Source organism: Hibiscus syriacus, unplaced genomic scaffold, assembly GCF_006381635.1.
Source record: "Hibiscus syriacus cultivar Baekdansim isolate YM2019G1 unplaced genomic scaffold, ASM638163v2 tig00112443_pilon, whole genome shotgun sequence".
Lineage (NCBI taxonomy): Eukaryota > Viridiplantae > Streptophyta > Magnoliopsida > Malvales > Malvaceae > Hibiscus > Hibiscus syriacus.
In genome coordinates, this window is record NW_024063332.1 from 1,341,990 (window position 1) to 1,356,899 (window position 14,910).

Genomic DNA, 14,910 nt, shown 5'->3' on the forward strand with positions numbered 1-14,910 from the left:
TAGCATGTAAAGGGGAAAAACAAAATTTTGTAAACCTATCCCTCAATTCACTGTTGCCTTTGTTCCAGAAGATGTAGCGCATACCGGAACCTGGAATCATTTACCGGCTTTGGCTTCACTTCTGATGCTCAAAGGATGTTGGAATGTTGTTCATTAGTCTGTTCGGTGTAAGGTATGTCATGGACGAGGAAGGTATGAGTTCCAAGGGATCAATCCTCCGGCACGCAATTGAACAAACATTCACAATGTTATACCATGAGATTCGGAATAAGCGGGGTCAGGCAGCAGTCACTTGGCTGACTTCTTTTTCCCAGGTTTGGATTTTTTTAGTTCTTATGGATTCTTTCTCGGACTTCTTTTTCTCAGGCTTGTGCATTCTTTCTCAGACTTCTTTTTCCCAGGTTTTGGTCCTTTTTGTTTTTATGAATTCTTTCTCGGAGGGACTATCCTCGTTTAGCAAATGCTCATAGTCTTCAAGACTAGCAAAGGGAGAAGCTGAAGTCTTTTTACCAGACTTCCGTTTCCTTTTTCGTTGATGAAACTCGCCATCATCATCACTAAGATCGTCTGAATCCCAAGAGCGATGTGGTAATCACCATCATCATCAATCATATCACTGCCAGCATCAACATCAAAATCCTCTCCATCAGCATCATCCAAGGGTAAGTCCATCTCTACATCACTGGCATCACCTATCAAATCATCATCTTCGTCAGCAACATGGTCTAGATCGTCATAGTCATAGTCCCCATTGGCATCTAAGGAAGGATTGGTCGAGTCCAATAAATTCTCAATCTCTTCGTTGTCACTTTCATCACCACCATCCACATAATCGTCATCCATTTCATTGCCACCAACATCAAACAATTCTTCAGCAGCTTCTTCCTCTGCAGCTTTCTTCTTCTTCTTTGGTTTCTTCAAGGAATTCATTTTGTTCATATAAAATTTGTGAAATACTAGATCTTCCGGAGGAACATCTGTTTCAGCTAATGACAGAAACCACAAAGCAAAAAAGGACTTTGAATGATAAGATAAAGCTAACCTTTTTAGCAGGCTCAATTTGGGATCCGCCATGCCATGAGCTTGCTTTCGGTTTCTTTTCCATGAACCTGTCCAGAAAAGTGGTAAGCGATAGGTCATTCAATGGGTTTCCATTATAAACAATATTGAACCCAGAGAGAAGGGTTGAAGCCATGATGGGGGTGAACACGCATTGAAAGTACCATCAGCTCCCACCAGCTCGCACGATCAGCGTTGCTGTTGAGATAGTCATACAGTCATGGAACAAAATCATCATTGAAAGCCGACCAAGAATGAAATCAAAGATAAAATTCCGGTGCAATTGGTATAATGAGAATTAGTAAGAAAAAAGTCCATAGACCAAGAAATTGCGTTTTTGAGTTCCTCTCTTGACTCGTAGAAAAACTCTTGCTTTGTTAACAAGCAGAATGATAATGATGTCGATTTATACGAAGACAACTTTATCAGTCATGCGTATTCTGATATAAGCAGTGTAACTGTATGGAACACCACAAGCTGAACAAAGATGGCAGGAAGGATACCTATAAGAAGGTTCCCTGTGCCTGGGATTATATCCTCTAGGCAAGAAAGACTTGGTGGATTTTGGAGGTTTCGATGCATTTTTATCAGACTTTGTTCTGGGTTCCTGAAGACGGAGATCCTTTGGAATCTCTCTAATAATCAACTCATTCCCATCTTCAGAAATACTGTCATCAGAATAAGAAGATGGCAAAACACCTTCATCTTCTGAAGAATCACTATCAGACTTGGTAGCTTCACTGCCATGGATATCAGCATTATTTTTTTCTTTCTTTGATGCCAAGCTAGGTTCAGTGACAGTTTCCTCTATTACATCTTCAAAATGTTCAAGATCATCATCAACTGACTCATCCTGGAGCATTGTATTCCTGAACAAGAGAAAAAACTTGTAAATATGACCAAATTCAGTGCATGGCACTTTTAAATGAAACCAGTGTTAATTACCATAATTGTGGCCTTGCTTTGAGAACTTCTGATATAAGAAAAAGGAAGCCACAGGCATATTGGGGAGGTTGTTGAAGTGCAACCTGGCAGATGTTTGAATTGTTAAATTTTGAAGATAGTACAGAAATCAGAAAACACCCGGTTCATTTTTAGAACCAACAGATATTCAAATAGTTAACGTTTGTAGATATACACCTACTTAAAGCTAAAGAGAACGCAGTGCAATGCTTATCTGCAATATACGTTTTTGAAAAGGCAGCTACACGTTTCAAGTTGACGTCGCTTTTCATGGCTCTCAGAAGAAGTCCGATAAACATTCTGCCTGAAAAGACAGGCCATGTGAGATTTGTTTTTCGGGGGGGGGATAGAAGTAATAGAATCCTATTGAATTGCGATACTGTTGGAAGAAGCAACAATCACAAACAAACTTTACAATCTTGTTCCACACAATTACAAAATCAATCAATATTCCCGAATGTCCAACAGTATACGAAGGAACCCTTTTGAAGAAGCTTTGTGGAATACATTTATTTCCAAAATTTCTTACATAAAGTAACGTGTTCCCCCACAATTATAAAACCCCAGCAGCATTAGATCACAAACATATTGCATTGGAAGAAAAAATTAACCAAACTCAGCTTCACTTGCCTTGGACGAATTCATAGCAGCAGGAAGTAATAGTTTTGAGTACAAGGCCCGTTAAAATCGGTCACTGACAACCTGATTCTTAGATGATATTTTATCAAGATGCATTAGTGCTTGAACTCCTACATTAAAGTTATTGGAATGAACCTGCAATAAAATCATGAGATAATGATTTTCCAATTTTCAAGAAGAAAACAACTTGAATAGCTCGGTTTGAAAGTTTTAATGTTTTAATTTTAAATTACAGTTTTATGTTATAATATTTTATGAAATTTATATTATATATCACTTTAGCTATGATATTGTCTCACAAGTTTTTACTTAACGCGTGATGATTTTCATGCATAGGTTCAGACAGAGAAAGAAATGTGAAGTGAGAAGCCTCATGAGCATCTTCTTAAAAATTCATACCTAATATCAATATCAGTAAGATGTCTTATCTTTGACTTATTAGTAACATGTATATTATATCATTACGTTGCTTTATCGGATTTGTTTTTAAATGGTCTGTAATAGTATACTAGGATAATTTTTTTTGGTTAGTATAGTTATGTTCGTATTTATGAATGAATAGTTTATATATAATTATGGGAGAACTGATTTTCCTAATTAAGAAATGTTTAGGCATATTTATATAATTTATGAAACAACACCTAACTGCCTAATTCCTGCTTAAAAATTTATTTGTTTTGAACGTTCAAATATTATTTTATGATTATACACAATTAATGAAATGGTTTTTTTTTAAAGTTGATAAAGAAATGTTTTAAAATGAAATAAATTTTAAGCGTTTATGATCAATGAGTGTCTGTAATGTTGATGTAGCATCTTAACTCGTATTTCGAGACGTATATGTGTTATGGGTGTTACATGTAATAACCAGAATATGATTAGAAGTAATTATCACAGCTTAAAAAGTTGTTACAGTGTATAGACAAAATTATCAACTTACTTTGTTTACTAGAGAAGATAGCAGCTTACGCTCTTGCTCTAGTTTGCTCTTTAGCAGTATATACATGGTCTGCAAGATATAAAAAAGTTAAGACATGTAATATAACCTGATGGAAACAAGAATGCAAGTGGAATAAACATTTCTAATTACTCATATTAGGATATGAGATTCCATCCCCTGAAAAAAATTGACCTCGCAAAATTCAGATCAAGATGCTCTAGACTGATCTATGATCTATTTCCAGTTCAACTAAATTTAGATGCATCCAGTCAGCTTAAGCTACCATGTAAAATAGGAATTCCAACAAAAGCATTAAACGGAAAAGTAAAAAAACTTTGATGATTACACAATTTACACAGAAGACACATTTTATTCAATCTTCCGCAAAAAGTGAGATCTGCTAACGATCACAAGCAGTGCCATAGATTAGCAGATAAGACTAACCTTTAGTGTCTTATCTTTCAGAGCAGGCAACATATCTCTTGAAGCCTCATCGACTGCATTGATAAAACGCTCATACCTGAAAATTTTGAAGAAAACTCAAGTTATTTTACCTTTGGGTTACTTTTTCAAATCATTTCAAGTTTGACACTTGAGTTATTCAGGTTTGTTACAGCCACTGCTGCAATTTGTTGACTTTGAAAATGAAATTAGTTCAGTTTTGAGCTAGACTTAAGATGGTATGGTTTGAAAATGCAATTTGTTAATCGGGATTCAGGTAAATCTTGATTTCAGTAGGTAGGGTTCAAGTTCTCAATTGTGGATCAAATTGGGTTTAGATAAGTTTTCAACTTAAGATAAATTCAGTGGGTTATCTGGGTTCGGGTTAGTTTTGATGGCTCTGGACTGAAAGTGCAGTTAAGTTTTCCCCCCTTACATATTCAGTTTTAACAAGTACAGGTAAACCACACAAGCAAAAATGAAGCTTAATCAACTACTGCTTGCATGGTCAGTCAAATTATTGGGAGCCATGCCTAAATTAGTTCCAAGGACCATCCTAATTAAAATTTGACAAAGCAACCATCTTAGGAAGCTTTTGAATGTCACACAACTACCACAAGTTGTAAGAGAAAAAAATCAAACATACCTTTGCTTCACGCAGTCTTCCCAATACAAGAAAAGCAGAAGGGAAAAGCCATCTTTTGTCTCTAGAAGATCATTAACTGGACGTTGTAAAAGTGTTTTCAGCTTTCGATCAGGCAATAACCTGTAAAAAAACGATGCGTGTAACAATTGACAAAAACCATCAAACTATGTCAACATACACTTCCCACCTTAGATTTTTGGAAAATCTACAAACTAACTAAATCTAGATATCTTCTAGAAGTGCATAGCAAGGATTCATGTCTGTAATGTAATCATCATCTTGCCTAATAAAGGACAGCTACTATAGATGGAAGTTAACAAACTTGGGCACATCTTAGCACTTAAAGCTCTTAAACCTCCTACCTTAGCCAATATTTACTGATAACTTTCACTCTATCCTAATGTAGTACGTGAACTACATGAACGTACGAGATTGAAAAGAAACTCAAGAAGAAAGAAAGAGGATTAGTCATGCAAGGGTGGAAGGGAAGAGAGAAAATACTCACTTTGAAATAAAAAGTTCTTTTAAAGCTTCAATTAGGGGTGTTCAAACGATTAATTCAGCCACCGACTGAACCGAATTTCCATTAATCGAATTAATTGAATTTTTTTTAACCGTTAACCGAACCGAACTTTTTTTTTGAAAATATTAACCGAACCGAACAAAGTTCGGTTATTTCGGATGGTTAACTGAGTTAACCGAAATTTTTTTATAATTTATTTAAGGGTAAAGTATAGTAATGGTCACTGAACTTTTCTAAAACTTTAATTTAGGTCCCCCAACATTTAAAACTTGCAATATAATCCCCCAAAATTTAGTCCGTTTACAATATGGTCCTCAACATTTAGTCCATTTGCAATATGGTCCCCGACGTAACTGTTGGGGGATCATATTGCAAACAGACTAAATGTTGGGTGATTGTATTGCAAGTTTTAAAAGTTAAGAGACCTAAATGAAAGCTTTAGAAAAGTTCAGTGACCAATACTATGCTTTACCCTAAAAACTAAACGTTAAGTATGATTTAAAAAAAATTAAAAGTTTAGGTACTAAAACTAATAACTTAGGTATTAAATGTGTAATTTACCGAAAATTAAAAATAAAAGAAATCAAATTCAACCATTAATATAAAATACAAAAAAGATTGATTATTTAATACATGGTTGGCTCACGTAGTAAGTAATTTAATATCGTTTAAACAAGATCTTAAATTCGAATATTTGTGTACTTAGAAAATCTTCGTTGAGAGACTCACCCACCAAAACCAGATGTCTTCGAAACTGGGATAAAAAAAACTATAGTTTTTCTTTCAGAATTTTGGATAAACTATAGTTAAAAAATCTTTTTTAAATTACGATCAATTTTGTGAATTACGAACTTGGATTTCTAAATCCAACTTAAGCACTTTTAGTAACGCGCAGATTTTGAGTCATGTGAGATACTGAGATCTATCGTCTTATTTATAGTTCATTAAAACAAAATAAAATGAAGCTTAGAGGGCCAGCGAATTCTAAACGTTCATCACCATTTCATCAAACAATTCAAGCAAAGGATTGGTCACATAATCTTTAAGATTACTTCTTATTCTCGATGCGCAAAGATCAAAAACTCCAAACCGCAGACGAGTAATTTATACATCGGTGTCGTGGTGTTGGTCCTCCAACACCATGAATGGATCGAGCTGAGCGACGAAGCTTCCGGCTACAAGCAGGCACTCATTAAATTCGATCCATTACCCGATTATACACACTCCGAATGACCGTAACTTAAGGGTTTGGCAGCTCGAACCCTTGGGATGGAAGATGCAAAGAGCTTGTAGCTCGCAAAAGCTGAACATATACGAAATCAAAATAGTTTGATTCCTTGATATACCTTAAGTTCGGCCATCTTTAAGATTCATCGGCCTCAGTGTATTGCGAGTGAGACGCTGATAGGATGGCTGCTTCGATGCCGGAGCCATCGTTGAAATGTTCGATGACGATATTGCTAGAGACTTCTTCTCCTAGCAACTCCACGAGGGTGTCCTCCATGCAGGTCCGGAATTTAGTCTAGTGTTCATACAATCCACCATTTAGAGCTACCACCGACTTCTGCTTTTCGCCGTCTTTCACAGTGTCTCTCCCAATTTTCTTGAGGATACCAACGATTCCGGCAGCGGATAGGCGAGCACCGCAAGAAGCAAAGATGTCGCACAGCTCAACAATTACTTTTCTCATTTTCAGGGAGGTGTTTGATATCTGAAATTAAAATAAAGCAAAAGATAACAAAAATGCTCGGAAAAACGTGAAGCAAAGCGACCAAAATGATTTACCTCTAAGATATCCTTTAGTTTCGTCGCAACAATTTTGAGATCCGGAGATGTGTCATGATGCATTGCAGACATGTGAGGAGTTCTGCAGAATTAACAGATTAACATAAACCATTCTCCGAGTTCTCATCTCATCCAAAAGTCGAAGACTGCTAAACTAAATATTGCAAAAACGATTATCGTATGGATTCAAATTGAACACACATAAACAAGAACCGTGGTCCAATACATACAAGCTGCCTAAAAATCACTAACCAAACATATCATTAAACCAAATCGGATTTAGATCAGATTAAGATTAGGTTTGGTTAAGGCTCTGCATGTTATTATTATCCCAAGTACGAGGGCCTACCGGTCAGCCAATGACATGTTTGCATTTGAGGATGGATGAGATAGTTAGTAGCTACATGAATCTAAGCTCCATTGCAAAATACGACATATAGAAAAATTGCAGTACTTCTACGCACCTAGTGAATTCTAACTGGTGAACGTAGCAACGACATACCTTAGTATAAATGGAATTTTTAGTTTTGCCGGAACAGTATCACCAAAAAATGCAGCTTCTTCAGCCATCTTGCACAGAATTCTACGTACAATCTCTCCCAAATACATACCAGAAATAATTTTTTCGAAAATCTGTGAACAGTAGTGAATAAAATTATAGCTAGAGTATAAAAAAATTATCAAGTCGGAAATAGAAACTTTGGCCGAAGAAAGTGACCTGTTCTCCATGTCATTGGCTTAAAATAGACTTGTTCAATAAAATCAAGTTTCACTTAAAATTTTCTTCAAATATATAATGGGTAAATAATAAAAAATAAAACTTTTACTCTAATTGGGATATAAACAAGTCAATGCATAAATTAAAATGCTTACTACTATAAGCCTTTAACTATTAGAAAAATTCTAAGTCAATGAAGCTCTACGTTATATTTCAATTATAATTTATTAAAATTTATTTTTATTTTTATTTTTTCATTAAAATGATTTAAAATATAAATAAAATACATTCACATATTAATTAGTTATAATATTTTTTCAACGAAGCCTTTAACGAAGCTCTCGTATTATTCAATTATTCCATGTTGGAGTTCTTATTAGGACATTTTCCCTTTTTTTTATTGCCATTAACTATATATATTATGTCGTGATATATTTGTCATTTGAATGGTGTAGCCTAGTGGTTGGGGTGTTTGCTTACTCTCCTCACGTGTTGGGTTCAAACCCCACCAGTAGTAGTAATTGATTTAATTTATTTTCAATTCATTCAATTGGTGACAAGTGGTACCATTTGATTGGATGGAAAATTTATTAAATTAAATAAAAATATGAAGAAAAAAATCCAATCACATAGTGACACATGTCACCATCTAGTTGAGGATTAAATTTATTGAATTAATTAAAAGTTAAGACCAAATTAATAGAATCAGTAAGTAATGAGGATTATAAGTATAATTATACAAATTTTATTAATTATTGTGTCATCTCCTCCGTTAATATTTAACAATAAGTGGCTTGATTGACAAGATTTAAATAGTTAGGTGACTTGATTGGCAAAATTAAAAAATTGGTGGTTAAAGTAAAAAGGGTAAATAGTTAGGCAGTCAATGATATAATTTACCCTAAAAACTAATGTTTTATAAATATTGTAGTTTAATTAAATACATTTAGATTTTTAACTAATTTATAATTATACATTTAGTACTTTATAATTTAACATTTTATAAATTAATTTAAGGGTAAAGTATAATAATGGTCACTGAACTTTTCTAAAGCTTTCATTTAGGTCCCTCAACTTTTAAAACTTGTAATATAATCCCCAACATTTTGTCTGTTTACAATATGGTCCCTCAACATTTAGTCTGTTTGCAATATGGTCCCCGACGTAACTATTGGGGGATTATATTACAAACAGACTAAATGTTGGGGGACTATATTGCAAGTTTTAAAAATTGGGGACCTAAATGAAAGCTTTAGAAAAGTTTAATGACTATTACTATACTTTACCCTTTATTTAATTAGATTAATATGAATATAATAACATTTTTTGGGTTAAAATTTTAATTAGGTATTGATAATTTAATGAGTTTAGTGTGGTTAAAAAATAATTGAGTCTTAATTCTTAATGAGTTTGAGCTTAAAATATGTATTTAATATATATAATATATTTCATATTTAATAATTTCAGTTAATTAACCGATTTCGAACCGAGTTAACGGTTAACCGAATATTGAAAAAATGTTAACCGTTCCCAGACCGAACTAATTCGGTTCGATAAGTTAATTCGGTTAAAACTAAAAAATGAACTGTAACACCCCAACCCATATCCGACCCGGATACGAATCCAAGGTGTCACATTGACCTTTTAAAACATGTACTTCTATAAAATAGTGAGTAATTTAAAACTTTTATGACATATAAATGACTAATTTACATAAAAGACATTTTCATTATTACAAAACCAATCAGAGCGTGTATATTTCACTTATTTATTTACATATAACTATTCGAAACATTTATAAAACTGTTCATAGCTTAAACAATATATTATTTTGAAAACATGCCAACTAGAACTTTATATACTAAAATACATATTATTCACATCTTTTCTGATCTGACATTTAGTAAGGAGAACTGACCTGTCTTGCTCCACATTGCTCTTTACTCTTCTCGTAACCTATGTGTAAATCACTTACACGCTAAGTCAAAGACTTAGTGAGGCATATAAACATATAAGGTAAATGATAACTAATAATCATACCTAAACAATTACTACTATCATTTCATATACCACTCATACTTTTACATGTAATAAAATATATGCATACATATATGTCGTTATCATTCATATCTCTTATCTCATGTTCCTATGATTTCTTATGTCCATATCATATAACATATACCATAACCAATTGCACATATACATATCATGTCGTGTACACTATATATATATACTATCATAAAACACGTACACCCAAGCAATTATATTATCATATTCATTTCTTTCTTATTTTACCACTATCATTGATTCCTTTCATCATATGGTCTTATAAGTTACCATTTGTACAATCAATATCACCCATGAAATTCCACAAGGAAACAAACATATTATCATATCATTTTATTAATATTATTTATTTAATAGCCCATGATACTCATGTGAGAACTAAAGATATGCGAGTACATAGAGGTTGTGCACTAATGCTGTCACCACAGCTCATATAATAATTGCACCGAAGTGCCACATATAATTGCACCGGAGTGCCGCATAGAATTGCACCGTAGTGCCATATAATAATGTCCATAAGGACCACATATCATTCCTTAAGAATCATATACATATACTAGGGATCAAGTATGTGTCTCACCAGACTTCACACATATTCCAAAGAATACATATATGTCCCGAAGGACCACATATCATTCCTTAAGAATCATATACATATGCCAAGGATCAAGTATGTGTCTCACCAGACTTCACACATGTTCCAAAGAAAACATATATGTCCCGAATGACCACATAGACCCTCGACTCTTGGCATGCCAACTATACCCCTAGCTCTCATGACACATAATATGGGCATTATCTTTTATATCCTTTTACATATTCATGTAACCATATCATATATTCATATAAGCTCATGGTTTCCTTCACATATACATGTAATCAAGTAGTTCATATCCATTCTCATATGAGTTCATATTCATATAAACATAGGATTCACTTTCATATATCACATATACTTTCTCTTTCATATAACTCATGTCTTGTGATCATGTAAACATGTATCACATAATATAACATGTCAAACATGTCACACAACTGATATAATATTCTCATATATTCATGTAGTTCAGTATCACATATCATATGAATCATATAAATCATGTCACATATACTCATGCATACATAAAATTCACAAATCAAATAACATTTTAAGAGTTACTTATTACCATAGTAACTCCGTCACTGGCTCATTGCAAGCCAATGCTTATTCGATAACATAAGTACAATGAAATTGCACTCACCTGGCCTCACTAGTCCATTCCAATCTCTTATATTCCCTTTTTATCGATATTACTTGTCAATGATTCTGGAACTCGTTTAGGCTCTGAATCTACATAATTATACATTTTAAGACAATTATTAGATACCTATACCTTGTAATTTGTTACTAGAAACTTAAACGAACTTATTAAACCAATATTTACAATTTTCCTTTAGGGGGAATCGGTTCCCTCCTGTGGGGGTATCGGTTCCTCCTGGACATTCTGGAATTCTGTCGTTTGAGAGGGTATCGGTACCCCTTTAAATGGGTACCGATTCCCCCTAACCCAGAAATCATTTTTCCGCACGAAAATTACTTCATTTCCTCTCAAACACTCCATATATCATCCCCTTTTTCATTCTTAACTCTAGTACACCTACTTAAACCAATCTATATTCATTTATTTCATCTTAAACCTCAAAATCCTATCTGCCATATGTAATTCAATAATTACATCAATTCTGCAATATGTTTCAAATCCAATTCTATTACTCCAAATCTCTTAATTTAACTATTGACAAGTCAAATTCAACTTAAAATTCAACTTATCAACTTTATTTCAAGATTTCATTCAAAAACTCAAAATCTTTAATCTCTCCTAATTCCACCATCCTTTGTTTTTAAGATGATTTAAGCTTTCCTTAAGCTTAGTTATCATCTAATAATCAAAACCCAACCTTAAAATCAACAATTCATTTATAAACAAAGAAACTTACCTTTGGCTCTTGGCTTCCACGTGAAGAAGAAGAAGAAAGGAGAAGAGAACTCTGGAGAATTCTCTCCCTTTCTACGTGTATATAATTCCATTTTTAATTCCTTAAATAATCAAATGACCATTTTACCCTTTATTTCCTTTAATAATTACTAAATAACCTTCATCATATATATATCCAATAATCATTGAACTATTTCATTCTTCTACTTTAGTCATCAAATTCTGAAACTTTACAAATTGGTCACTAACCCATAATTTGGGATGTTACATGAACACTCCTAGCTTCAAATCTAGTAAACACATATCGCAGATCAGCAAATAGGAGTAATATCCAGGGAAAATTAAATAACACGCGTGTAATAATATTTGTGTATATCAACACATTTTAGCATTAGTACATTACTCAAAGAAACTCATGAAAATATTTATGAACAAACAATATTCAACATATAAAACTAAACCCATGCCACAAATCAAATTTAATGAAATCATATAGCTAGCCTACATACTCATTAAAAAATAGTTTTTAAAAGTAATAGTTTTGCAAGTAAACGCAACCAAGAGTTCATCAAATGAGCATAAAGTCAGTAATGACCAATAGGTCAAACACGCCACAATTATAATGAAATGCATTAAAACCATAAGTTCATCAATTACAACTTTCCCAACTCCTAAAACTTAAAACTTAACATCAGAAAAAGGGAAAACAAATCATACCCAAAATCCCATTAAGTGACTTCAAATTTAGCAACAGGATCATCTGCAACCACAAATGAAAAGGAAAAAACTTTATAAGCAGTTGTCTCTGACCTCTGACTAGCCAACACCATCTTCATATCCCCAAACTTCCCTTTGGATAACTCATAATATTTCGTATATTGCTAAATCAATCTTTCCCCAAGCTCTCTCTTCTTCTCCACCAATCTCTTCAACTCTTCCATGTTTCTCACATCCACAACTGTTTTCCCCTTCCCCTCATCTCCAAACATTTTCTTCTCTAACTCTGATTCATCCTCGTACCACACACTCAAAGAACTCGCTTTCACGAAAGACAGAGTTGGTAAATTCTTGAACTTATCAGGCTCTTTAGAAAACCTGATACTCTGATTGTTGTCTTCAAGGGACAAAACTTGAGGCCTCAGCTTTGCTCTTTGGTTATTTTTCGTGTTTTTATCAGTTTTGAGAGTTTGGGTATTGATAGTTCTCTTTTCAAGTTGTGAACTCTAGTTTTTGGTTTTTTGGAGGCTTCAGGAATCGACTTTGTGAAAATCGACATCGTTGAAGCCCGAATAAGGGTGAGAAGAATTTGCAGCCAAGCCGAGAGAGGAAGCAAATGATGCTATATCGGATTTCATGAGCTCAACGTCTTGTGAGTAGGGCTGTAAATGAGACGAGACAGATCGTGAGCTACTCGAGATCGACTCGATCAAGGCTCGATAAATACTCGGATCGAATGGACTTGAGCTCGAGCTCGACTTAAGTTCTTAATGAGTCAAAACGAGCTACTTGATATTCGACTAGAAAAGCTCGTGAGCAGCTCGAAAACATAATATATTAAGATTTTATTTTTAAAAAATAAATTATTAATAATATTAACATTTATGTATTGATTTTCTTTTAAAAATACAGTAAGAGTTTTATGTATTTAAGGTTCAGGTTCGAGTTCGAGTTTGAGGCTTCAATCGAGTTAAGTTTAAGAACTTTTTTCTTCATTTCGAGCTTTTCGAGATGCTCACGAGCTTCAGTTTAGGATTTCGAGTTTGAGTCGAGCTTGAAAATTTTAAGCTCGCGAGTTTTCGAGTCGAGCTTCATTTCATAGTTTTCGAGTCGAGCTCAACACTACTCGAGCTTGACTCGGCTCGTTTACACCCCTACTTGTGAGGTTTTCAGACTTCGACATTTTTTCTTCTGCATCAGACATCAAAGAGTGAAAAGTGATTTGAGATGAAGAGGTTTAGCCGTTTAGGGTTCAAGACCAACAAGATCAATGGTGGGCAAAAATTTGGGTCTAATAATGGATTTAGTCCCTACAAAACTATTAATTTTGACTTGGAGTCGAAATAAAAGATTGAAGCTTGACTTGATACACAAACTTGTGAGTTTAAAATTTTAAAACTTGAATCGAAATCGAAATCAAAAAATAAAGTTCAATTCGAGTTTGAAAAAACTTGAACACAAAATACTTTCAGACTAAACTTAATTGAAGTTCAAACTCAAACATAAATCTTAAGTACATAAAAATCTTATATTATATTTAGAAAACAACATATAAATGTTACTATATTAATAATTTAATCTAAAAATTTTAAAAATAATATTTTTTTTTCAAGTTGCTCTTGAGTTTTTTGAGACAGATATCAAGCAGATTGTTTCGATTTGTTAAAAATTTGAGTTAAATTTATTTAATTCAAATTCTTATCAAGCTTTGACTAAATTAAAATCTTGTAACTCACAATTTATCTCATCTAATTTATAACCCTAACCTCAGTATTATAAATGTAACCAAATAAGTTTAGAGGACACATATTAAGTTTCTATATTATTATGGATTATTTACGGGTTGCTAAAAACATATATACATTATTTCACAAATAATTTTAAAGTAAGTTATGCATTTAGTACCTAAATTATTAATTTTGATATGTTTTAATACTTAGACTTTAAATTTTTTAAAAACATAATAAAGTTTATTTTTTGTTTATTTTAGAATTCTACTATTAAAAACTTTAGCTTTTGTTTCATTTTAGTACCATGTTCAAAATTTAAAGTAAAGATTTGATCTTATTGAAAAATTAGATACTAAAACAGACAAAAATTGATAGCTTAGGTAGTTAACACATTAATTTTTTAACAGCGGATACTAAAATGAAATGAAAACTAAACATTATGTATGATTCTAAAAAATTGAATGTTTAGGTACTGAAACATACCAAAATTGATAGTTTAGATATTAAATGAATAGTTTACTCATTATCTTATATAATTTGATAACTTGTCATTGCAGGAATAAAAGTTTAGATCTCTATATATTGGGCAAAATGGTTAAAATAATCAATTTTGGAATATTTAATTCCCAAAATAATACATGTTCGAGATTATTTCCCCATCTGGGTGAAATCTATAGTACCGAGCCAAAGAGTCCAAGCTTACTTG

General features: G+C 33.0%; 1 protein-coding gene across 1 annotated transcript; it reads right to left on the reverse strand.

The window, feature by feature from the left end:
- Nucleotides 1-6,238: 6,238 nt before the first annotated feature.
- LOC120179688 (hexokinase-1-like) lies at nt 6,239-7,720 on the reverse strand. The gene is made up of 4 exons (XM_039185221.1): nt 7,715-7,720; nt 7,499-7,629; nt 6,997-7,078; nt 6,239-6,922 (listed from the first exon to the last, which is right to left on the reverse strand). Exons 2-4 carry the CDS (start codon nt 7,603-7,605, stop codon nt 6,734-6,736), a joined length of 378 nt encoding a protein of 125 aa, XP_039041152.1. The 5' UTR covers nt 7,606-7,629; nt 7,715-7,720; the 3' UTR covers nt 6,239-6,733.
- Nucleotides 7,721-14,910: the final 7,190 nt, after the last annotated feature.

What these genes read in the sequence shown, in the direction of transcription:
- LOC120179688 (XM_039185221.1), bottom strand. Translation starts at nt 7,605, where the DNA reads ATGTATTTGGGAGAGATTGTACGTAGAATTCTGTGCAAGATGGCTGAA. An exon ending in AAAATTCCATTTATACTAAG is followed by an intron (nt 7,079 to 7,498) that starts GTATGTCGTTGC and finishes TTAATTCTGCAG; the next exon opens with AACTCCTCACATGTCTGCAA. An exon ending in AACTAAAGGATATCTTAGAG is followed by an intron (nt 6,923 to 6,996) that starts GTAAATCATTTT and finishes TTTTAATTTCAG; the next exon opens with ATATCAAACACCTCCCTGAA.